The sequence below is a fragment of the Zalophus californianus genome, chromosome 15, assembly GCF_009762305.2.
Source record: "Zalophus californianus isolate mZalCal1 chromosome 15, mZalCal1.pri.v2, whole genome shotgun sequence".
Taxonomy (NCBI): Eukaryota; Metazoa; Chordata; class Mammalia; order Carnivora; family Otariidae; genus Zalophus; species Zalophus californianus.
In genome coordinates this window covers 39,480,385-39,503,664 of record NC_045609.1, presented here as the reverse complement: position 1 = coordinate 39,503,664, position 23,280 = coordinate 39,480,385, and the positions used below count along the sequence as shown (strand labels likewise).

Below are 23,280 nucleotides of genomic sequence, written 5' to 3'. Positions count from 1 at the left end.
AGAGTGGGCCTGGCTGGCGATGGCCCCCAAATTTCCTCTTTCAATCAAGGAGTCTCAAATCCTACCACTGGTGAGGCACCCCAGGCCTACCTGTCATTCCCTTTTGAATGGAGGTGCTTTGGTGAATGGAGACACTAGGGGAAGAGTTCACGCAGTACTTCTTTCAGGATTACTCAGGAAGGGAGGCCACAGAAGCTAGGGTGGCTTAGATGCCGTGTGTTCCAGGCACCATGTAGGAAAGGTGGCCCTGGGAGGGATTAGAGGGCTCACTGCATACCTGCTAACTTGAGACCAACAGAGCTCAAAGTGCCTTCAGAAGCATAAGTTGACCCCTCCACTGCAATTTGGCTGGAGCCTGGACGCTGACTGCACGCTGAGTGCTCCCCTTGGCATGACGAGCCGCTCTCACAGACCTGCAAGGGCTGAGAGCCAGCCCTGCCTTAGAGCTGAGACTGAACCTCCTTCCCAGGATATCATGGCTGCCAAGGAAGGTCAATAAAGATCCAAAAGACATTCGGCAGCAGGCCCAAAAAGTCAGGGCAATATTCTTGTCACTTTCTAGATTTAGATTTATATACTCAGCACGTATGTCCCTTTTCAGTGTTTTGCCTGAAATTCTAGTAGGTTGTCACCAAGTGGTGGTACTGGCTCCTGGAAATAAGAGACATGATTCCTGAAGGAAGCAATTATCGCTTTGTATGCTGCTATTGTTCTGTATTAGTAAATCATAATAATAGCTAACACTGCTGTTTTATGTATCAGGCACTGTCCTAAGTGTTTCCCATGTATTATCTCGGTTAATCCTCAGAACAGCTTTATATGGTAGTTCCTGTCATTATCCTTGTGAAGTAACTTGCCCAAGATCACAAAGCTAGGATTTGGATCCAGAGTCTGTGCGCTTAACCTTTATGCACTCCTTCATTAATGGGCAGTTACCCAGAGAAACACTACTGTAGAAACGGATCACCTCGTAGCCCAGAGCTTCTTAAGCATAATGGCACATGCATTCCCTGGGGCTCTTGGTAAGATGCAGATTCCGATTCAGTAGATCTAAGGTGGAGCCTGAGAGTCTGCATTTCTAACAAGCTCCCAAGGGAATGCTGCTGATGAAGTCTAGGACCCATACTTTGAAGAGTCCCAGCGTAGAACCCGTGTTTAAGTCGGTCTCAGACCCAGAGCCTGCAAGCAATAAGGACAAGACGTCAGTGTGGGGAGCTGCTGGTTGGAGTGGAGAGGACCTTCCTCGGCCCCAGCTGATGGTCACCACGGAGATTTCCGGACCGATGTGGTCGTAGTTCTGTGTGACATCTTCCATTTTCAAATGCTGGGGTAACAAATCCAACTTTATAAAACACCCTGTAACTTGTACACGAATGTTCATAGCAGTATTATTCATAGTGGCCAAGAATTAGAAACAACCCAAATGCCTATCATCTGATGAATGAGTAAATAAAACATGGCGTGTCCATACAATGGGGTATTATTTGACAACAAAAGGGAATAAAGTACTGATACGTGCTACTACCTGGATGAAGGTTAAAAGCATTACTCAGAGAAAAAGAAGGCAGGCCCAAGAGGACAATTATTGTCTGATTTCTCTTAATGGACTAGCTACAACAGGCAAATCTATAGACTGGTGGCTGCCTGGGGCTGGGGAGGGTGAGAAGGTGGAGGTAGTCTGTTGAGTGACTGTTAATGGATACATGGTTTCTTTCGGGGGAGTATGACAGAAGGTTCTAAAATTAGCTTATAGTGATGGTTGTTAAACTCTGTGAATACACTGAGGCCCGTTGAATTGTATACATTATATAGGTGAAATGTGGGGTATATGAGTCCTATCTACTAAGCTGTTTAAAACAAAAACACCATGCAGGAGAGAACCAGTCTCTTTAATAAATAAAGCGCAATTACAAATCAACAAGAAAAATAACAAACCGCAGCAAAAAAAAAAAAAAAAATCACAAAGGACACACACCAACACTTAACAAAGGAAACGTGATGGTTCTTAAACGCATGGGGAATCCTCCGTTGTTCATAATAAAAGACATACATGTCAAAGCCGCTCTGAGATTTTCTACCTCTTAGATTGGCGATGGTGGAAACTTCTGGCAAGGAGACGGGTCATTACGTTGGTGCCCCTGCAGTGTGGTGAGGCAGGAGCCAACTCATCATTACTTTTCAAAATTAAAAGTGCACATACCCCGCAGTTTTGTTTTTGAGAATTATCCCACAAATGTCCTCTCCCATGCGCAGAATGTGATACACACGCCCACACAGTTATTCACTGTAGCATCTGTAATAATAGTGCAAGAGTGCACCAACCCAGAGGCTCCATAATGGCACCTGGCAGACACGGGACCTGGCAGAGACTCTGTGCTGGTACAGCTGTTAAATGCAAGTCAGTAGGTCTGTGTGTCCTGTGATTCAGGGAAAAGACATATCATTATGCATCTTGTAATACTAATATGCCCGAGAGAGATTATGAAGTAAAACAGGGAAGGCGTAGAACCAAATGTCGTGAGGGTCAGGGATATGTGTGCATCCGCGTATGCTGCGTGTGTTTTATAAATGGAGAGCCCACCTCCGGGCTGCGGTAAGGAAATGAAAATGGCCTCCAGGAAGGGAGCTGGTGGCCAGGCCCCGGGGGAGGGGAGACACCACTTCACTGCACCCCAGATTGCATACTTGTGCCCGTGTTGCCTCGCCAACGACCATGCAAACCACACCACCGGGGGGTGGGGGCCGGAGAGCAACTGTGTGCTGGTGCATGGGACCCCTAGATGCCTTTTATGCCGTGAGTCAGAGAAGGCGTTCCTGGCCACTCTCATGTACTTTGCTTCCTGAAATCTAGAAAAGATGTGTATAGGGTCTCCCGGCCTTGGGATTCCCATGCGTGCTCTGGGGGTGGCCCTGGTGTTCTCTGGCCGGGGACAAAAGGCGCCTTCCCCCCCCACCTGCACGGGGAAGACTGTGGGGACCCTGTAGGGGCATCATTTTGGCCTGGTGGACCCCAGTGCCCTTTGTTTGCTTCCTGTCCTCTAGGCACGTCCCAAAGGTGAGGGTCTGACCCCGTACCAGGGCAAAAAGCGCTGTTTCGGCGAGTACAAGTGTCCCAAGTGCAAGAGAAAATGGATGAGCGGGAACTCGTGGGCCAACATGGGGCAGGAGTGCATTAAGTGCCACATCAACGTGTATCCGCACAAGCAGGTGAGCCGGGCGGGGCTGGGGGCTGGGAGGCAGTGGCTGGAGGGGCTCTCTGAAGGGTCTCGGGGCCGATTTTATTCCTTATTGGGCCTCAGTTTACTCCTGCATGTGACACGGATGAGACCAGATCTCTCCAAGTTGGCCCTTTGCTGGTCTCCTCTGCAATGGGAGTGAGAGAGCACCGTTTTCCCGGGAAGGGAAGGAGGTTCAGCAAGACCCTGAGACCGCAGACCTAGGCTTGTTCGGAAACTAATGACCTGGAGGTGGTACTGCAGGATGAGCGGGGATGTAGGGCAGCAGGGCACTGCAGAGAACACACGTCTTGTTCATTTGTTCGCCCAGTTGCCTCATGTACACAGGGCAGCTCCAGTGTTCTAGGCACCGTGCATGGGGCTAGTGGCCAAGGTGCACATGGGCATGCGGGAGGGTGGGGGGCAGACGTGGTAAGGCAGCTCGTCCCACGGAGGATCCACTCACTGCAGGCTGCAAAGAGGAGGTCTGTTTACTCTGGGACCTGAAGGATGGGAGGAAGCCAGACCTGTCACACGTGGGGGACAGCAATCTTAAGACTGAACAGTTGGTGGAAATGCCCTGTGACCTTAAGGACTTGGGTGCTCAAGGCCTAAACCTCAGTGAAGGATCAGGAGAACCAAACAAGAGGAATGGGGTGGGAAGCTGAATGGGGTGCTTCCCAGCCTTGGGGGCCACTCAAAACCCACAAGCAAAGAGCTTTCAGCTTTATTTTGAGATGGCTCTTCTGGTGTATGCAGAGATTAGTCTTGGTGCAGCTGGGTGCTCAAAAGTAAGGAGACCAGTGGGAAAGTCATGGCTAAAGTCTCATGCATGGTGGGAAAAGAGGTGGCCCTGGACCTGGGCTGGACACAAAGTGTCACCGGGTTGGATGTGGAAGGTGAGGGACGGGCAGGAATCCATGAGCACAGTCACACCTGAGTGGATGGAGGTGGGCTTACTGGGGTGGGCAGCCTGGGCTGGAGGCAGGGCAGGGTGAGACCCAGTGTCCCAGATAAAAACAAGAGTTCTCTGATACACATGTTACATTTGAGATGTGCCTGGCAATCTAAGTTGAGATGTCAAGAAGTTGGATTTGTTATGCTGAAGCTCATATGAGAAGTCATGGTGGCTCCTACATACTTGGGCATCATTGACCTTAAGGTATTTAGGGAGTGGATGAGATTTCCTGCAGAATGGAGACAAAGTGGAGACAGAATTCCCCAGACCATGTGTTGCAGAAGCCCAGCACTGGGGGACCAGATGGAGGAGAAGTCCATCAAGGAGGAGCACGGAGGAGCATAGAGTCCTGGGGTCGGGGCTGGGCCATCTGAGGGGACAGGCATGGTTGGTGCAGAGATGTCAGCTTTCATGGCCGTGGAAAATTGCCCTTGGGATTTGGCACTAAGGAGGTGGTCCTCAAACTTCGTGGGGCACCACTTTGACATGGAGATCTTGTTGAATTGCAGCTCGGCTCTGGGAGCCACGAAGCTGATGCCCTGCAGGTCAGGAGTGAGGGTGGAGTGGCGATGTGGGTTCATGGGACCTGTTGGCTGGGGCAGTGGCCGCGAGGCCATGACCAGGGAGGGAGGGTTTTGTGGGGCTGGGCTGCAGAGGGAATGCCTTCACTGTCCTCTCCCTTGAGGGGCTTTGACTGTAGAGAGCAGTGGGGCGATGGGGCAGTCTCTGCGGTAAGACAGGTGGCATTGAGGCGGATATGATGGAGTTGGGAAGTCCTGGAGTGCGTTACAGGCAAATTAGAAGGAGCCAGAAGGAAGCGAAAGGTTGATGATACAGGCAGGGGAGGGCGATGCCTTACCATAGGCTCAGGGGGGCAGGACGTGGCAGGTGGTTAGGGAGGTTGGTGTGTTTGCTGGTGCAGAGAAGAGGAGCTTCCCCTCCAAGGCTTCTGTCTTCTCAGAAATGGGGCAGGAGGTTTTCAACTAGCCATGAGGGGGAGGAGGGGTGGGTGGCCTTGGGGAAGGACGAAGGAGGAAGTGGGCCTCCTGGAGAGATGGAGGTTGTAACTGTCACCAGCACTGCCAGCCTGGCTCTGTGACTTGCCCCAGCGGGGGTCACGGGGCAGGTGCGGCCCAGAGTCCGTGGACAGCGGCACAGGGCAGAGGTTCACCTTCCGAGGGAAGAAGGCTGAAGAGTTGGCGTATTTGCAAAAGTGTGATGGTGCGTTCCTGATGGGCGGGCGGCGGGTGGGGGGGGTGCTGCACTGGGTGGGGTGGCACAGGGAGCAGGGTTCTGAAGACCAAGTCCAGTGTGCGGCCAAGGGGGCGGTGGGAGAGATCATGTTGATGACATCATGGGGGCACTGAGGAGCCAGGGCTGGGGCCAGTCCTCCTTGTGGAGGCTGAGTCACCGAGAAGGATGGTGGGAGCAGTGAGGGCGGGGGCGGTGGAGGCAGGATGGAAAGGGAGGTGGGCTTTGGGGCTCTTGGGGAAGGCTCCCCCGAGGCACTAATGTTGGCTGAGCTCTGGTGGAGGGTGGAGGGGGCTGCAAGGGAGTGGCCGAGGGGGAGGGAACAGCATGTGCAAAGTGGGGAGGCCAGGGTCAGGTACAGAGCACTGGGGGGCTGAGAGATGAAGCAGAGGTTGGAGGTGGGGTCCCAGCTGCATGGGGCTGGCTCAGAGGCCGTGGCCTGGAATTTGGTCTTTATTCTATTAGGAGCATGGGGGAGCCTTCTGAGCAGATTCTCGTGGTGGAAACATTTTGTGATTTTATGCCCCTCATGCTGGCTTCCACTGCCTCTGTTTGCAGACCCTCCCTCCCTCCTCTCCCCCCCCCCCCCGCCCCCGAGGGTCTCTGTGGTTCCTATCAGCCACATTGCGGTACACGGACAAATAGACTCAAAGCTGGCCATGGCGATCCAGCGGGCGGGGGTCTCCTGAGTGGTGGGCCCCGGCCCACATCCTTATGGTGTCGAGGGGGAGACGGAGGCCCAGCAGTGCCAGGACAGGCCTGATGACCCAGTGGGTAGGCCCAGTGTTTTAGGAGCATGTCCAGGCTATGGGGCCAGGGGTGGGCAGTTTAAAGGAGACACGGTGTCCTGGTTCCTGATTTCCTGCCAATTCCTGAGACGGTCTGAGACCCCAGTCCAAAAACCCCTTGCCCACTGTGTCAGACTAAGAGCACACTTCCCTTTGGGTTGCACTCTGCTCTCCCAAGGGCCCTTGGGCATGGCCAGTGCCGTTCAGTGGAATTCATGGCTTCTCTCACTGGGCGCACTTCGTCAAGGGCTCCTCAGGACCCAGATCTGAGTAGGTGCTGAGGGAGGACCAAGTCCGAGGGCTGCCAGGCCTTCCAACAGGAGAGACAGGAGCCGGTTAGCAACTGGCCCCTAGGGAAACCCCAGGAGGCAAGGCCACAGGTGCATGCCCGTGAAGGGAGAGGGCAAGAATGGAAAAATCGTACCAGTACTTAATACTAGCTACCCCCTGCGGTCAGCTCTATTGATTTCCCATTGTACAGAGGGGGAAACTGAGGCAAGGGGCGTAAGTGACTTACCCAAGGTCAGTGGAGAAGCTGGGATTCATGAAGAAGGATCAAGTTTGGGGCCAGAGGGGGAGAGGAGCAGGGGGGCCAGGTCATGGTGGCGGGCTGGGGAGGGGAGTTGGTAAGGCCCCATTTCCTGTGGGGGCTCAGATGTGCTGGGGCTTGGATGTGTGCTGGGGGTCTGCAAGGCTCAGTCCTTATAATGCTCACACCCTCTGCAACCCAGGCAGAGAGGCAGTGCACCCTGACACTGAAGCTCAGTCTCTGTGTGGGTACCCAATCCAGAAGGATCGTCTGAGAATATGCGGCTCTGCTCTTCCCCTCTCCCAGTCAGACAGCCCTGTTTGTTGAGCCCTACTGTGTGCAGCCAGGACACTAAGGCCCAGAGAAATGATAGGGCTTGAGCAAGGCTCCTCGGCCTGGCGATGTTAAGGGGGACTAGGGCCCGGTTTCTCACTGCCTAGCCCCCCTAGTCTCCTCTCCTGGACTCCGCATGCTTCTCCCCTGGCCTTTCTCCCTCAGGGAGATTACAGGCTGGGTGGGGAGGGGGTGCCCCCACCCTGCTCCCCAGCAATCGGGCCTTTGAAGAGCTGAGAGGAGGACTTGGAGTCCCACCCCCTAGCCCCCCCCCCCCCCCCGTGGTGGAGAGGGGCTGCTTTATTTCTCCTGCTTCCCCCCGGCAACCCCGCCAAGCTCTGACCTGTGCAGCATCCATCCCCTGAGAACCCTCTACTTTCCCTCTCCTCCCTCCCTTGCCACATCTGTTTCCCGTCAGGCTCCAGCTGCAGCCCCCCTGCCCCCCAGGAGAAGAAAACACTGAAGGGCTCTGCCTCCCTGCTGGGGGTGGGGACGGTCCTGGGGTGATCTATCCCAGCAGCTGGATGTTTTCCTTCGGTGGAGGGGAGTCGTCCTGACAGCCTCCCCTAGCTTCTCCACTCAGAGCCCAGACCCATGGAGGGCAAGGGCATGGATGGGGTCACGGCCAAGGAGGACGACGGATGGTGAAGATATTGCAGGGGCATTTCCCCGGGGACTCAGCTAGCTCCCCTGCCCCTAGCCTGCCCCCAGCCCTCCATAATACTAACGATAGTAGCAATAATACATGGTATTAATATTGGCCAACACTTTGCATGGATGATCTTATTTACTCTTCACAAACACCTTATCAAGTAGATACTCTTAGTAACCCCATTTTATAGAAGAGAAAATTGAGGCACAGAGAGTTTAAGTAACTTCTAGAGGTCACACAGCCATTATGAAGTCTTACAGAGCTCTTGAAGGCTAGTAAGTGCTTTAAGACAGTCGTCTCAGTGCCTGCTCTCTCCATCACGCACACAGTATATGTTATTAAGCTCCCACCCAGGTTACGGAAGGGTGCGTTGAGGTTCTAGAGGAGAAAGCTCTTACCCACCGGCCCTGCGTAGATAGGTGAAGCTGCAGGCCCTTGTGCAAGACCCTTACTGTCTGAGGCCTCGGTTTCCTCGTCTGTAAAAAATGAGGATAGTAATATGCCCCTCGCAGCGAGGTTGTCAGGTTAGGTGGTAGGGTTTGCGTGGCAGTGCTTTGTGGGGTGTAAACCATGGGGGGCAGGAGTGGTGTGGGGCCTGCCAACTCTGGTCTTTCTGGCCCCACCTGGAAGACAGGTTCAGGGAGGCGCCCTGGCCAGCACGGAGAGCTGGAAACCAGACCAAGTTTGATCTGGGGGAGGGGAGACTTGAGGGCCGCCTCTCTCAGACCTATGGGAGTGTGTGGCCCCTGTGTGGCGGTGATAATGAGGATGGAGGGATGGGGAGCCAGATTTCAGCTCCAGGTCAGGAAGCCCTTCTCACAGCCAGGCTGCTCGGCCACCAGGGAACTCCCCAGCCCCGGCTTGCAGGCCGTGCCCATGGGTTGTTGTTGGTCTTTCTGAGATGTCTGGGAGAGCAGGTCAAGGGGTCTTCCTGGGCCTTCCAGCTTGAAATCACCACCTCAGTGCCCCTTTCCTTGGGGGTGCACCCCCCCATTAGTAATCATAACAAGGTATATGAAGAGCTTTTATCTGCTCTGCTCTTTCTTTCCATTGAGTTGTAACAAGGACCCCACAAGAAAAGTGTTGCCAACGCCCCGTCTTACAGATGGGGAGATGGAGGATCAGAGGGACCAGGTGGCTTGTCCGAGGTCACACAGCTTGTACGTAGTTCCAGCTAAACTCTTCTTCCTCTCCCCTGGCCAGGAAAGCCAGTCATCTTAAAGCCCCTTGGACAAAGCCAAGGCTCCCGTCCTTTTTGCATGCCTTCTCTGCGTGGCTGCAGGCTTGGAAGCACAGAGATGGGTTTTATGACCCTTGGATCAGAGCCCTGCCCTTCCACCATTTCTGTGCTCACCTCCCGGAGCCCTGTGGCTCTTCCATTTCGCAGACTGCTCTCAGTGTCCGCTTCGGGCCGGGTATTGCTTGAGGGGCCAGAAAAGCCCAGCTACTGCTTTTGGGAGGTTTGCAATCTGCCCGCAGCTTCCCTCCAGGACCATCCCTGGTCACGGCCACTGACACCAAGGTTCCGTGACCCCACAGCAGCCTTTGCTTCCTGACCCCTCTCCTCAGCATGTGCGTCCCAGCTGTAACCGACCAGCTTCCTTTGAGTCCCCCCGATCCAGGCAGGGGACCCTTCTGCAGGTGGGCGTTCTGGGCTGGGGGCTTCGACTGCCAGCCAAGAAACTCTGTGCCTCAGGAGGTGTGCCTAATAGCCTCCATAAATTTTCCAGGGAAACAAGTCTCTGCTGGCTTTTGCGAGCCAGGATGGGAGGGAAAGAGGGAGCAGGAAGCTCCTTATGTTGCAGAAGTGCTCTTTCCTGCATGCCTCATGCTGCTTAGTTTACAAACATCTCGACATCCAATTCTTCCCACGATGTACAATGATGACCCGCTTTCCAGATGTGGAAACTGAGGCCCACAACCGATGTGCAATGATGACCCACTTTCCAGATGTGGAAACTGAGGCCCCCTGAGCTCACATAGTCCATGAGTAGCATCACAGGTCTGGCAAGCCACCTCCCTTCTCTGGGCCTCCATTTCCCTGTGAGGACACAGTGGAGTTCTGCTCCTTTGACCACTCAACGGACAGGGCGAGTACTGTGCCAGGCCCTGAGGCGAGGGGCACTGGCTGCTAACCTCACAGAGCCGAGGGCTCATTTACCCCAAGCCTGAAGCACAGCAGTGACAGGTAGCCTGGGAAGAAGCCCCAGGTGTGCTGGAGGTCAGGAGATGTGGGCTTGGGTCCTCCTTGCTCTGGGCCTTACTTCCCTCTTCTGGGTAATGTCCGTGCGCCACCGTCTTGCCTGGGTCCCGGGCTTTTGTGAACTTCGGGGGTGACCGCTCCGATAGTCCTGGGGGAGGGCAAGGTGGCATCCAGACCATGTGGGTCCAGGAGCCCCAGCCCTGGGCCGTGCACCGGCCACAGGCAAGAGGCAGGAAGGGCCCTGACCCCTAGGGAAACAACCTCGGTGACTCCAGGCTTTCTCTCTGGGCACCCCCACCCCTGTCTGTCTGTCTGTCTTGTACTGTCTCTGTGCCTCTCTCTGCATCTGTCTCACTCTCCCTGCTTCTCTCTGTGTTTCTGTCTTTCTCTCCACTCCCCCCTTCCTCTCTGCAGAGACCCCTGGAGAAGCCCGACGGCCTGGATGTGTCCGACCAGAGCAAGGAGCACCCCCAGCACCTCTGCGAGAAGTGCAAGGTCCTGGGCTACTACTGTCGCCGGGTGCAGTGAGCCGGCCCCCGCCGCTGCAGGAGACGCCCCTCCCTGTCCACCCGCCTTGCCGCGTGTCCTTGTGCGCGTGGGGGCAGCCTCACGGCCTTACGCGCCGGGCATGGGTGTCTTACGCTCTCGTCTCGTGTGTGCTGACAGTGTTACGGATGCGGCCGCCCCCACAGAACGCCGGGTCTGCCCCCCAGGTGGGCCTGGGGTCTGTGTGCAGGGAACGGGGTGAGCAGAGGTCAGCACCCAGGACCCCATAAAGCCCTTGGTGTCCCCTTGCCGGCGGTCTTCCTCTGAGACTCCCTTTGGGGTGAGCAGCCTTGTATTGGCCACAAGTGCACTAAATGTACTGTGAATCCCAAAGCCTGCAGGGGACTGTCTCCCCAAGACTAGCCAGGCCTCCTTCTCTACCCAGAACCTTCCAGTTTGCCCTGTGTGCAAAGCCACTCTCAGAGAGCCCTATGTTTCTGTCCTGTTTGAGTCAGCAATCCTGGCGAGCTGATACCTGTTCTAGCAGCTGCTGGGGAGTGGGCATCTCTGCCCCCTGCCCACCATGAGCCCCAAACCCCACTGCCTATGACGACATTAACATTGCACAACCTAGGGAGGAGCTGAATGTTGGACAGGGTTCCACGGTGTGACCTGGGGCACATCAGATAACACCTTCCCCTGCCCCCCACCACACACTTCTCCCACTTGGGATTGGATTTTGTCAAGCCCCTTCCCTACCCTTCTCCTTCACCCCCACCCGTGCTGGGGTCTACCCCCTGATTGAGGCCTTAGGGCCTGGCGGGGAAGGCCCTCTGGCAGGACAGACACAGGCCTGGTGGTCTGGAGACCTAGGTTCTCGCGCCAGCCCTGCTGCTCACACACTACGAGGCCTTGGGAAGGACTTCTCATCTCTGGCCCTCAGGGTGCCCACTGGTTAAGTGAGAGAGTGGCTCCGGGGCACACAGGCCCATTTCAGTTCTGGTGTTGTGGGGTTCACATGGAGCTTTATCTGGAGAGGCCCACCAAGTGCCACCTTGCACATGGCCACCTGTCAGTCACTTAGGATAGAGTTGAGGGATGCCGGTCCCTCCCCCATCACCGCCTGTAACCCCTGTCCTGCCTGATGTCCCCACCCCACCCCTGCAAAAATGAGGGAAAAGGATCCCCCCTCACACAGGGCAACCCCGACGTAAGCTGCAGAACCTCTCGTTTATAAAATGGGGACAATGATTTCCTACCTCCCAAGGGAGCAGGGAGGCCTCTGGGCAAGTCACACTGGTCAGGGAGACTGCTGTCCTGGCTGGCGGGAGGGGTCACGCTTGCCTCTCTCCTCTCTCCCCCATGAGAAGCCTTATTTTTACTGTCCCATCACCCCTCCTTTCTCCCAAGGAGAGGGAGAGAGCCGGCCGGCAGGACTGGGTCACTTGATTTTGCCCCAACATTATGCCTCTGTGGGGAAAAAAAAAAAAAAAAAATCAGACCATGAAATGGACCTGAAATTCAGTGTTTACCATGGCTCAAGGTCACCCAACCGGGGCCCGGTCGCCTTTTGTTTTCAAATGAAAATGCTGTGTACAACTGAGGAGTTATAGTGAAGTGATAACCAGGGGTCCAGGGAGCAAGTTGAAGAGATGGATGAGTGCGTTTGCAGCCTGGGGGAGGGGGTTGCTGCAGGGGACATGTCAGGGGGCTGTGCCCTCTGAGCACTTAACAAGAGGATATTTGCTCCAGCCTGAGCCCCGTGGCCACCTCCCTGCTGCCCACAGGGGCAGAGTGCCCAGCAACCAACTGTGAACACCCTCGCTTCCCACTGGGAGTGCCACTGAGGAATCCCTCCGTGGTGGCAGGATGAGCTGGAGTCATCCCGGCCCAAGGCTCTCTGTCCCCAGGGAGAAGCTGTTCCTGTCATCCTAATGCACCACGGAAGGTAGTGTCCGCAGCAGTGGACGGTGCGCTGGTCTCTGCTGTGAGTACCGGGACCCAACCTTTCCAGGGACCTGGCCCCAGAGGGGGACCTTGGCCCCAGGAGGCCTGGAGACTGCCAACCGTGCTGCAGTGGTGGGGGCAGCCCACACCCTAAAAAGAACGCAGGCTCCAGACTACTAGAGTTCAGAGCCTTCCCTGGGCCAGTAGGAAATGGGATATCACCCCAAAGTGACCTTGTCAGTAGGCCTATCCAGCTGGTAGCTGCCGGCCCCCCCATCTGTGCAGAGCTGGCCAACGTGGGGGCTGGGCCCTCCTGCCCGAGGCAGCCCCTCCGCACTCCCCACCCCTGCATGGCTCTGGCTGAACGTGGGAGCTCTCCGTGGGCAGCAGGAGCCGATGCTGTCCAGGCCGGGTACCGTGAGGATTAAGTGCTCAGAGGGCCCGAGTGCCCAGGAAACAAGAAAGTGTGAGGTTTGTATGTTCAAAAGGGACAATCGCCTGCAGTCAGTAGATCTAGTGATCTAGTTGAGAGATAACAGTATTTAACCCATATGAAGTATTCGATAGTTCTACTTGTGAATTTGTATTTATTTTGAGTTATACTTGACACAGAATTCTTTTTTTTTTAAGAAAAATACTATGTGTGTATTTTGAAAAAAAAATCATAGATGTTAAAATTTCTTCTGGTTACCAATTTTTCTCATGACACTGAATTTGTTACCTTCTCCCGAAAAAAATCTTCACAGTGATCTTTGTTTGTATATATTTGAGGGCCTTTTTTTAAAAAAAGAAAAAGAAAAGAAAAATATAATTGCTCGATTTTTGAGATTAAAAAAAAACAAAGGCATTTTCAAAACTTTGGAGCTTTCAGGAGGGCACTAGAATATCAAATGAAGATTTCTGGAAGTATTTTTGCAAACCCTCTGGTTGAGCTGCAAGAAAATATTTATGGTGAGAACTTTTCTCTTTTTTCCTGTTGTTGGTTTTTTTTTTTTTTGTTTCGTTTTGTTTTTGGTTTGATGTTTTACTATGCTTTGATCTGTAAAAAGTATGCAACTGAACTACATTAAGAAGGAAATATTGTCTACATAGAATATTATATGAAGTTGGTACATAATTCTGAGGAGGAAAAAAAAATCTTTGCAATTCTTTAAGCCATATTGTTGTTATTCTGTGTTGTTTTCCTTGGATGAAAATATCAGTATTAAGTAGCCAAGCATATTATTCAAGTGCTTAGACTTATTAATATGTTCGTGTCCTGTATTTATACGTATGTGTATTTTGGAAAGTATTGCTTTTTTTTTTTAAGGGAAGCTATTATTAGATACTTAGCCAAAAAGGGAATAGTGACCCCTTTGATCCTCTTCAGCTGAGGGTAACGAACACAGCATTGTATTCCATTCTCTTGCACCTTCTTATTATTATCTTGTTATTATGGTTATTAACTTTGTCGGGGGGCAGGGAGTGGGCCAGGGGAAGAAGGGGCCTCGCAGTATTACACAGCCATCGTAGGATGCCTAACCAGCCCCTCCATGGTTGGCCAGCTCCAAAGATGGCCTCCTTGGCCTGGTGGAGGGCTCGGGTCAGCCGGGCGCAGGAGGGAAGAGGAAATGGGAGGCAGACTTCTCCATGCCCCTCTTTGGAGCTTTGTCATCTGAGCCACTCCTCTGGGCCCCATGCTCTTTGAACTAGGATGTGCCAACCAGAGCCCTTACACCTGCCCTTCAACATCTAATAGAGTTGAATCTACTCTAAGTGAATATTTAATCCAACATCACTACATTGTAGCCCAGTGCAACAACTAATCCTGAAGTTTGGGAGGCGTTCCAGCTTTCAGGGAGGTGGCTGAGCCGTCCCCCAAGGGCTGGTGGCAGAAGGGCCCATCGCCGTCTGTCGCCAACCTCACCGTCGGATCTCCTCCGTTCCTGTGTGGTGACCCTGTCCGTGTCTGTATCTGTTAATACGTGTGTGTCCAGCTGAAAAGACAAACAGAACCCGTGGGCCCAGCTCGGAGGGTGCATGGAGAAGGCTCCTGACCTCTCCGAAGGGCCGCCCTCGGGATGGCATTCCGTTGTGTGCCTTATTCCGGGAAAATCTGTATACAGCCTGCCTATAGCAATATAGCCTTCTCATGTTGTATTAAAAGAACTTTTAAAAGCAAGAAAGCCTCATGGGTTTCCTTGTTCACACAGAGCATCAGTGGGGAGCTGGACGTCTTCACAGATTCATGAGGCCAAGCCGAGTGGGAAGGATTTTGAGCTGCCTTTTTCCTGTCCCGGGTCTGGGTCATCTTGTCTTTGCCCTGCCTCCACGCCATCGATTTGCCTGCTCCCAGCCCCTCTGCCCCCAAGTGGACACTCTCTCCAGAGTCAGGGCCCTCCCCAACTCGGGCCCCAGACTGGGCGAGATTGTCAGCACATTAGGTCACACGTTAGCTCAGCAGTGGGACTCCCGGGTGACCATATATAGGAGTGAATCTTCCTTGGAGGCAGCAGCCCTGGGCCTCACTGCCGTGGCCACACTTGGCCCTCCTGCCAAGTCCAGAATTTGGGCCTCAGACCCTGGGCATCACACAATGAGCAATCGGAAGTGTCCAGGCCTCCTGGGAAGTCCCCAGGAGAGGGAACAGAGGATCTCTCTCTTCTGAATGAGCCAGGATGAGGCCAGCCTGTCACAAGGTGGGACTCTAGCTGAGAGCCACAGACAGGAAGTCATGGATCTCAAGAAGCCACCCACACATGGGGCCCCTCGGCCCGGGGCCAGTGCTCTGGTCACTCTCAACCTTGCTGTTCACCGGAATCACGATGGGAGCTGTGGTCCCACCCCAGAGATGCTCGAGAACTTGGCCTGTGTCCTCAGGTCTTTAAAGCCCCCAGAGAATTCCAATGTACAATGTCGAGAAATGTTAGGCTTTGAAACAATCCCTCATGATCCTGTGGGGCCAGTGGTGATGTCAGGGTCGGGGAAGCCTGTGGGCAGAGGTTCTGACCGCACTGGAGGGGCACCCCATCCTCAGCTCCGGCCAATTACTGCTATCTAAGAATATACTGCTTAGATGGTGGGGGGGGCGGGGGGTCCTGGAAATCCAGGTGGTTATGTGAAATTTTCCAACTTTACATTTTGGCAACTAGTCTACTAAAGTTGTAAATAGTATATAGGTCAAACCATGTGTCTGTGGGCCAGCCCTTGCCTCCAGACTGCAGCCTCTGAGACAGAGCAGAGAAAAAAATGTGGGTCCTTGGGATCAGGGACCACAGTGGGGAAGGGGCGGGGAACAGGCAGGAGCAGAGATCTCCGACTTCAGAAGCAGGGAGTGCGCCCCCTGTATTATTTGGAGTGTCCAGTGACTCCCAGAAGCCATCAAGCCCTTCCCTGCTTGCCGGCACATTCACCCCCGCCTGCCTTCAGGGTGAGAGACGTGGTCGATAGGGCTGGAGTCAACCTGAACTCAGAACCAGAGCCAAGCAGGTGAGTGGAGAAGGGGACCAACCCCAGCACGGTAGGAGGAGGCAGGGATCACCTCCTCGGAGTGCCTGTTTGGCGGCAGGCACCCCGCTGGCAGCCCAGGAGGGATCTGTGCAGATCTGGACACCGGAGCCCTGCTCCGTGAGAGTGTCCCTGTGCCGCACAGCCCTGTCGCCCCTGGCCGTGTGAGGCTGAGCCGTGCCTCCGCCTCTCTCTGAGCCGTGGCTTCCCCAGGGATAGTGTGCAGATCAGACAGGTCAGATGGCCTTGTAAGCACCAGGCCCAGTGCCTGGCTTGGCACCCGGGGATTCCCCAGGGACGTGGCTCCGTTGCTCCTGTTGTCCGTGACTCAGGCAGCAACACCTTGCCAGAGATCACACAGGAAGTCAGAGGGGCAGCCAAGCCTCCCCCCACCCCAGGGCCCCCAGGTCCACTGACTGGCCCCGCAGGCACTCACTGGGCACCCACTGTGTGCAGGGGCAGAGGCCGTGAGTTTAACATTCGGTTATCTGTCCTGGTGTGTCAGTGTGCTTGCACCCATGTGTGTGTTTGGTTTTGTTTTCCGTGGAAAGAAAACAAACCCAAGGCAAACACAGCTTGCATTTCGCCATCTCCCAGAGCTTTGCAAACCAGTAATTCTCCTGGACAGGAAGGGTTTCCGGTCAGACTGAATGTCCGTGTGCAGAGGCAGCTGGCTGCAAGGCCCCGGAGAGAGCAGAGTCCACCTCGGAAAGGGGTGTCAGGGCACCAGAGAGGACAGCCCCACACTAGGCCTGCCCCTGCCTCCCTTGGAGCCCGACACCAGCTCGCACCCCTCACATTTCTGACGGGCCCACATTGAGGCCCCCAGAGGAAGGCTTGCCCAGCAGGCAGGTGGCTGTGGCAGGGTTTGAACCCCGAGTTCTCAGGCCCCATGCAGGGCTGCGGAGGCAGCACTGGGGCTGAGCCCAGGCCTTGGTGCACGGATCCCCTCGGTGCCTGCTCTAGACACGGGGAGGGAGACCAAGGCCAGAGCGCTCAACCCCCGCGCCTTTCCCATCTCAGCATCAGCACCCACTGGGGGCCCCAGGACCCCTCGTGGGACCTAGACAAGGCTCCTAGCACCCCTCTCTTCTCAGAGTGTGTGACGCGGGGCCTCCGCGTCCTTATCTGCATGCCGGGGGCAATCGCGCCACACTTGCAGGCCGCGGAGGACACGCTCTGTGACGGCTACTTCTCGTCCCCCCGGGGCCTGCGCTGTGGCGCTGTGGCTCCTCGCACCGGGAGACTGGGCCACGCCGCCATCCAGCCGCAGGCCCGTGTCTTCTCTGTGGCCCCACGGGTGCCCCGAACGGCCCCGGCAGGAGCCAGGGCAGGGAACAATATGCCAATATGGCAGGTAGAGAAACAGAGGGCCGGGGGGCCTATGACGCCCCAAACTGACAAGTGGGGTGCTCTGCTGCGCCCTCTGACCTCCACACTCAGTGCGGTTTCTGATCCTGATGGGAGACTCCCTGTGGACTCCCTTGTGGCCAGGTCTGGTGCCCTGAGCTGCGGCTGGGCCCCCCAGTGAGCTGGGAGTCAGGCCCCCGCCTGCTCTCAGACACCCTGACCCCTCTTCCCTTGGCCTGGGAAACCCAAGGTCCGGCATCCAAACACCACCCCAAGCAGCTCCCCGGCCAGGGCTGCCTTGGCGAGGCTCCCCCATGGCCTCTGGGAGAGGGAGAAGGGGCAGGAGGACCTGGGACAAGGGGGGGCGGCCTGCTGGGGGAGGGCTGCCACCTCCAGAGTCAGGCATCTGGATGTTCCCTGGGACTCTGTGCAGAGCCAGGAACAGTCTGTCCTCAGGCACAAAGGCCCCTCTAAACACACCCGCTTTATCCAGAGCTGTTAGGGGTCCTGCGCCCACCTCACCCCGCCACACACGTGTTCACACACATTCACACACATGCACTCACACTCACCCACAGACACGCCTGGCTGTGGCCCTCAGGGAGTTCTGTGGGAGTGGGGAGCCCTGGGACACCCTCTCCAGCCAGAACGGTGCTCCTGCAGTGTCCACAAGCTGGGGGGTCCCCAGGGCGGCCCCTCTCCCTGACCCTTCCGACCCAAGGGTCACTTTTAGGGAGGAGGAAACTCCAGCCAGAAGAGTCATGGACCCCATGTGAATCTGCCCATCCACCTCCCCACGAGTCCCTCCCCACGAGCTGGGGACCACGGAACCCTCAGGTAGGTGGGAAAAGCCAAGCCCCAACCCTTGGCCGACGCAGGGAGCGAAAGTCCGTCCTCATTTCTCAAACGGTTGAGAGAGTCCATGTATCATGAGGCGTGACAACAGCATCGGGGGCGTGAACACCACGTCCTCATCTATTAGATTCTGGAGGATGTATGGGACCAGGTGAGCCGAGGCCTGCACTCTGTTTCTAAATCCTCCAGAATACAGGATGGGCAGCATGGTGAGGTTGGCTCCCGTGAGGCACGGGCGCCTGGGGTCTGATGTCCTGCACTCTCCACTCCTGGGCAGGAGACAGGCTGCAAGGGGAGCCAGGCCGAGGGAGTGCACCGAGGCAAAGTGTTGGTGCGGGTGGGGCGTGGGAGGGGCACCCCAGACACGGCCTCACCCACACCCAGCGCCCTCCACGGTCCTCTCGCCCTGCAGCCAGGGCTCTCTCTGCGTCTCCAGCACCAGTGTGGCCCGGCACCTGGCAGGTTGAATGTGGAATAAATGACTGAATAAGTTCTGGCCAGCATCCAGTGGGCCCCCTGCCGTCCCAGCCACTGAGCGTGTGACTTCCATGCTTGCAAACACCCTGTGATGGGAGCTGGGCATGAGGATGGGTACCATTTGACAGATGGGCAAGCTGAGGTTCGGGGAGGTGGAGTGACTTGTCCAGGTTCATCTGGCTACAGGAGTAGAGCCCCTCCCTGGACCCCCTCCCAGGAACATACGTCCCCAGGGCTATGTCCAGCCCCGAGGGCCCAATGCTTGCCTCCTGCAGCTGTGTGCCCTCCCAGACAGCCAGTCAGACATCCGGACTGGCCTGGCCTGCCCTCAGCCCCCTCACACCGGCCCAGCCTGGCCTGCCAGCCTTCCTGCAGTCGCTCAGAGCCAATAACCATGCAGTGCAGGCCCCGTGGTGTTACTGCAGGCCGTGTGGGAGCCAGAGCCCAGGCCCAGCCCCCTCACGGCCCCCAACCTGCCCACCACCCCCTTGAAAAGTTCGGGGGGATGAGGGCGAGCACTGCTTCTGCCTCCGTTGTCCCCAGGGTCAGCCAGGCCCAGCATCTGTGCCTCCTCTCCCTGGATCCTTGCTCTTCTTTCTCCCCAGAGCCGTGCATGCAGGCCAGCTACCTTCCCACATCCTGCATCTTGGTCCAGGAAGTGAAGAGTACTTTCTCCTGTCCCCACGCACTCCAAGCTGGGAGCCAAGCGGCAGTCCCCTCTACGCCCTTCTCATTGTGCCACCGCCCCCACCTCTGGTCACTCCTCTAGGTCAGGCTCGGCCCCCACGGCCCCTCCACACACAGCTCCTGCAGCCCAGTGGGGCGATTTGGGGTCCAAGTCTGGGACCATGGTACCTGCCTCGACCTCCGTCTCGGCCTGCCCACCCTCATCCTGGCAGGGATTCTGGGTCAGATGGACTGGACACTGAACCACAGTTTATCAGCTGTCATCCTGAGCAAGTCACCTCCCACTCTGAGCCCTGGTTTCCTCGCTCGTAAGATGGGATAATGCCCGTCTATGTCCCTGAGGGTCCCTGTTACAACTAAAAGGAGGCAAAGTGCTTGGCAGCTAGAACGTGCTTAGGAACTGTTAGCTACTGCAGCCCTCACAGAGGTGGTGACAGTCCCCTGAGCCTGTGCTGCTTGGAAGTGAGCTCCCCAGGACCCCCTCCGCCTCTGCCTCTTAACCCTTGAGCTCTGTGTTCTGAAACCTTCCTCCTGACCAGGAGGTAGATGTGGAGCCCAGGCCTTGCTTCTGGGAAGGGACTTGGATTTGCTGGCTCCTTGGGCAGTAGACCATTCTCCTCCTCCCCTCCCCAGGCACCCACACCCCGTTGGTTCAGTGCTAACTGGGCTTCTGCCTCAGTTTCCTCCTTGGGCTGAGGCAAGAAACCTCTGCCTAGAATGTATCTCATCCTCCTCTCCCTTGGAAGCTGACCCCCAGCCCCGCACCAACAGTGGAGTCTGCTTCAAACCTTGTGGTCAGGCTCTCTCTTCCCTGACATCCTTGCCAGTTCAGAAGCCCCTCCGAACCCCGCCACCCCTCAGGCCTCTTGCAACAATCGGACGGTCCTCTGCTGCCCTCTGGTGGCAGAGTCTGAGAACAGTAACTTCCTGGGGGGAATTTTTTTTCCTCCGCAATTCCAGGCAAGTCCTGACCTCACCTGCACAGGGCTACCTGCCTCATCACCTTCGAACAATATCGTCAAGTGCTAATACCTGAGTTTGATTATAAAAATAATGCATGCACGATATGAAGTGGGTACAACACAGGGAAATAGGAACCAGGTTGTGAAAATACCGAGGGGCCCAAATTCCCCCAGAGAGCACTACTGTCAGGGGTTTGGCCAGATCATTCCATAGTCTTCTTGCTTCTACAAATCTGTGTGTGTGTAATGTACACACACACACACACACACACACACATACACACACGTTAACAGGATTATACGTGACACGCTGTTCTGTAACCAGCTTTGTCTACATCGTCATCTTGCCCTGTTAACACACAGGTCTACCTCATTTGTCTAAGAGCTCATTGTACTTCTTTGTTGAGTAATGTATTTGTCATTTCCTTATAGAAGGATTTGAAGCATTATTGTTTTTAAAAGTCAATCATTTTACCTTTTTTAAAAAGTTTTTATTTGGGGGCACCTGGGTGCCTCAGTCGGTTAATCATCTGCCTTTGGCTCAGGTCATGATTCCAGGGTCGGGATCCCTGCTCAGTGGGGAGTCTGCTTCTCCCTCTCTTCCCCACTCATGCCGTCTCTTGCTCTCTCTCTCTCTCTCAAATAAAATCTTTAATAAATAAATAAATAAATAAAAATAAGTTTTTACTTAAATTCCAGTTAGTTAACATACAGGGTGTACACTGTAGTGATTCGACACTTCCATATAATACCCGGTGCTCATCTCGACAATCCCCATCACCTATTTCACCCATCTCCCCACCCCCCCGCCGCCGCACGAGTAACCACCAGTTTGTTTGCTATAGTTAAGAGTCTGTTTCTTGGTTCCTCTTTCTTTTTTTTTCTTTCACTTTGTTCATTTGTTTTGTTTCTTAAATTCCCATATGAGTCAAATCATACGGTATTTGTCTTTCTCGGGCTGACATTTTGCTTAGCATAATACACTCTAACTCCATCCATGTCCTTGCAAATAGCATGATCTCATTCTTTCTTATGGCTGAGTGATATTCTATTTTATATATATATATCACATCTTCTTTATTCATTCTTCAGTTGTTGGGCACTTGGACTGTTCCCATAGTTTGGCTATTGTAGATAATGCTGCTATAAACATCGGGGTGCATGTATCTCTGTGGATTAGTATTTTTGTATTCTTTGGGTAAATACCTAGTAGTACAATTTCTGGGTCATAGGGTAGTTCTAATTCTAACTTTTTGAGAAACCTCCATACTGTTTTCCAGAGTGGCTGCACCAGCTTGCATTCCCACCAACAGTGTAGGAGGGTTCCCCCTTCTCCACATCCTCGCCAACACCTGTTGTTTCTTGTGTTGTTGATTTTAAACCATCTGGCAGGTGTGAAGTGACATCCCATTGTGGCTTTGATTTGCATTTCCCTGATGATGAGTGGTGTGGAGCATCTTATCATGTGTTTGTTGCCCATGTGTATGTCTTCTTTGGAAAAATGTCTATTCATGTCTTCTGCCCATTTTTTAATTGGATTATTCAGTTTTGGGGTGTTGAGTTTAATAAGTTCTTTGTATATTTTGAATACTAACCCTTTATCTGATATGTCATTCGCAAATATCTTCTCCCATTCTGTCAGTTGTCTTTTGGTTTTGTTGACTGTTTCCTTTGCTGTGCAAAAGCTTTATATTTTGATGTAGTCCTGACAGTTTATTTTTGCTTTTGTTTCCCTTGCCACAGGAGACCTATCTAGAAAGAAGTTGCTATGGCCGATGTCAAAAAGTTACTGTCTGTGCTCTCTTCTAGGATTTTGTGTGTGTGTGTGTGTGTGTTCAGTTCCTTTTATTAATTTTTTTAAAATTTTTTATTGTTATGTTAATCACCATATATTACATCATTAGTTTTTGATGTAGTGTTCCACGATTCATTGTCTGTGCATAACACCCAGTGCTCCACGCAGAACGTGCCCTCTTTAATACCCATCACCAGGCTAACCCATCCCCCTAACCCCCTCCCCTCTGGAAACCTCAGTTTGTTTTTCGGAGTCCATCGTCTCTCATGGTTCGTCTCCCCCTCTGACTTACTCCCCTTCATTCCTCCCCTCCTGCTATCTTCTTCTTCTTTTTTTTTCTTAACATATATTGCATTATTTGTTTCAGAAGTACCGATCTGTGATTCAACAGTCTTGCACAATTCACAGTGCTCACCATAGCACATACCCTCCCCAATGTCTGTCACCCGCCACTCATCCCTCCCACCCCCCACCACTCCAGCAACCCTCAGTTTGTTTCTTGAGGTTAAGAATTCCTCATATCAGTGAGGTCATATGATACATGTCTTTCTCTGATTGACTTATTTCACTCAGCATAACACCCTCCAGTTCCATCCATGTCGTTGCAAATGGCAAGATCTCATTCCTTTTTATGGCTGCATAATATTCCATTGTATATATATACAACATCTTCTTTATCCATTCATCTGTCGATGGACATCTTGGCTCTTTCCAGAGTTTGGCTATTGTGGACATTGCTGCTATAAACATTGGGGTGCACGTACCCCTTCGGATCCCTACATTTGTATCTTTGGGGTAAATACCCAGTAGTGCAATTGCTGGATCGTATGGTAGCTCTATTTTCAACTGTTTGAGGAACCTCCATACTGTTTTCCAGAGGGGCTGCACCAGCTTGCATTCCCACCAACAGTGTAGGAGGGTTCCCCTTTCTCCGCATCCCCACCAACATCTGTCGTTTCTTGACTTGTTAATTCTAGCCATTCTGACTGGTGTGAGGTGGTATCTCATGGAGGTTTTGATTTGGATTTCCCTGATGCCGAGCGATGTTGAGTACTTTTTCATGTGTCTGTTGGCCATTTGGATGTCTTCTTTGGAAATATGTCTGTTCATGTCTTCTGCCCATTTCTTGATTGGATTATTTGTTCTTTGGGTGTTGAGTTTGATAAGTTCTTTATAGATTTTGGATACTAGCCCTTTATCTGATAGGTCATTTGCAAATATTTTCTCCCATTCTGTCGGTTGTCTTTTGGTTTTGTGGACTGTTTCTTTTGCTGTGCAAAAGCTTTTGATCTTGATGAAATCCCAA

General features: G+C 53.9%; 1 protein-coding gene across 1 annotated transcript in view; it reads left to right on the top strand.

The window, feature by feature from the left end:
* The window catches only part of ZCCHC24 (zinc finger CCHC-type containing 24), a 60,931-nt gene extending 46,414 nt beyond the window's left edge, over positions 1-14,517 (top strand). The window contains exons 3-4 of the mRNA XM_027595170.2: positions 3,043-3,207; positions 10,344-14,517. Coding sequence (XP_027450971.1) covers positions 3,043-3,207; positions 10,344-10,457 — 279 coding nt within the window. The 3' untranslated portion in view covers positions 10,458-14,517. The remainder of the gene's footprint in view (positions 1-3,042; positions 3,208-10,343) is intronic.
* Positions 14,518-23,280: the final 8,763 nt, after the last annotated feature.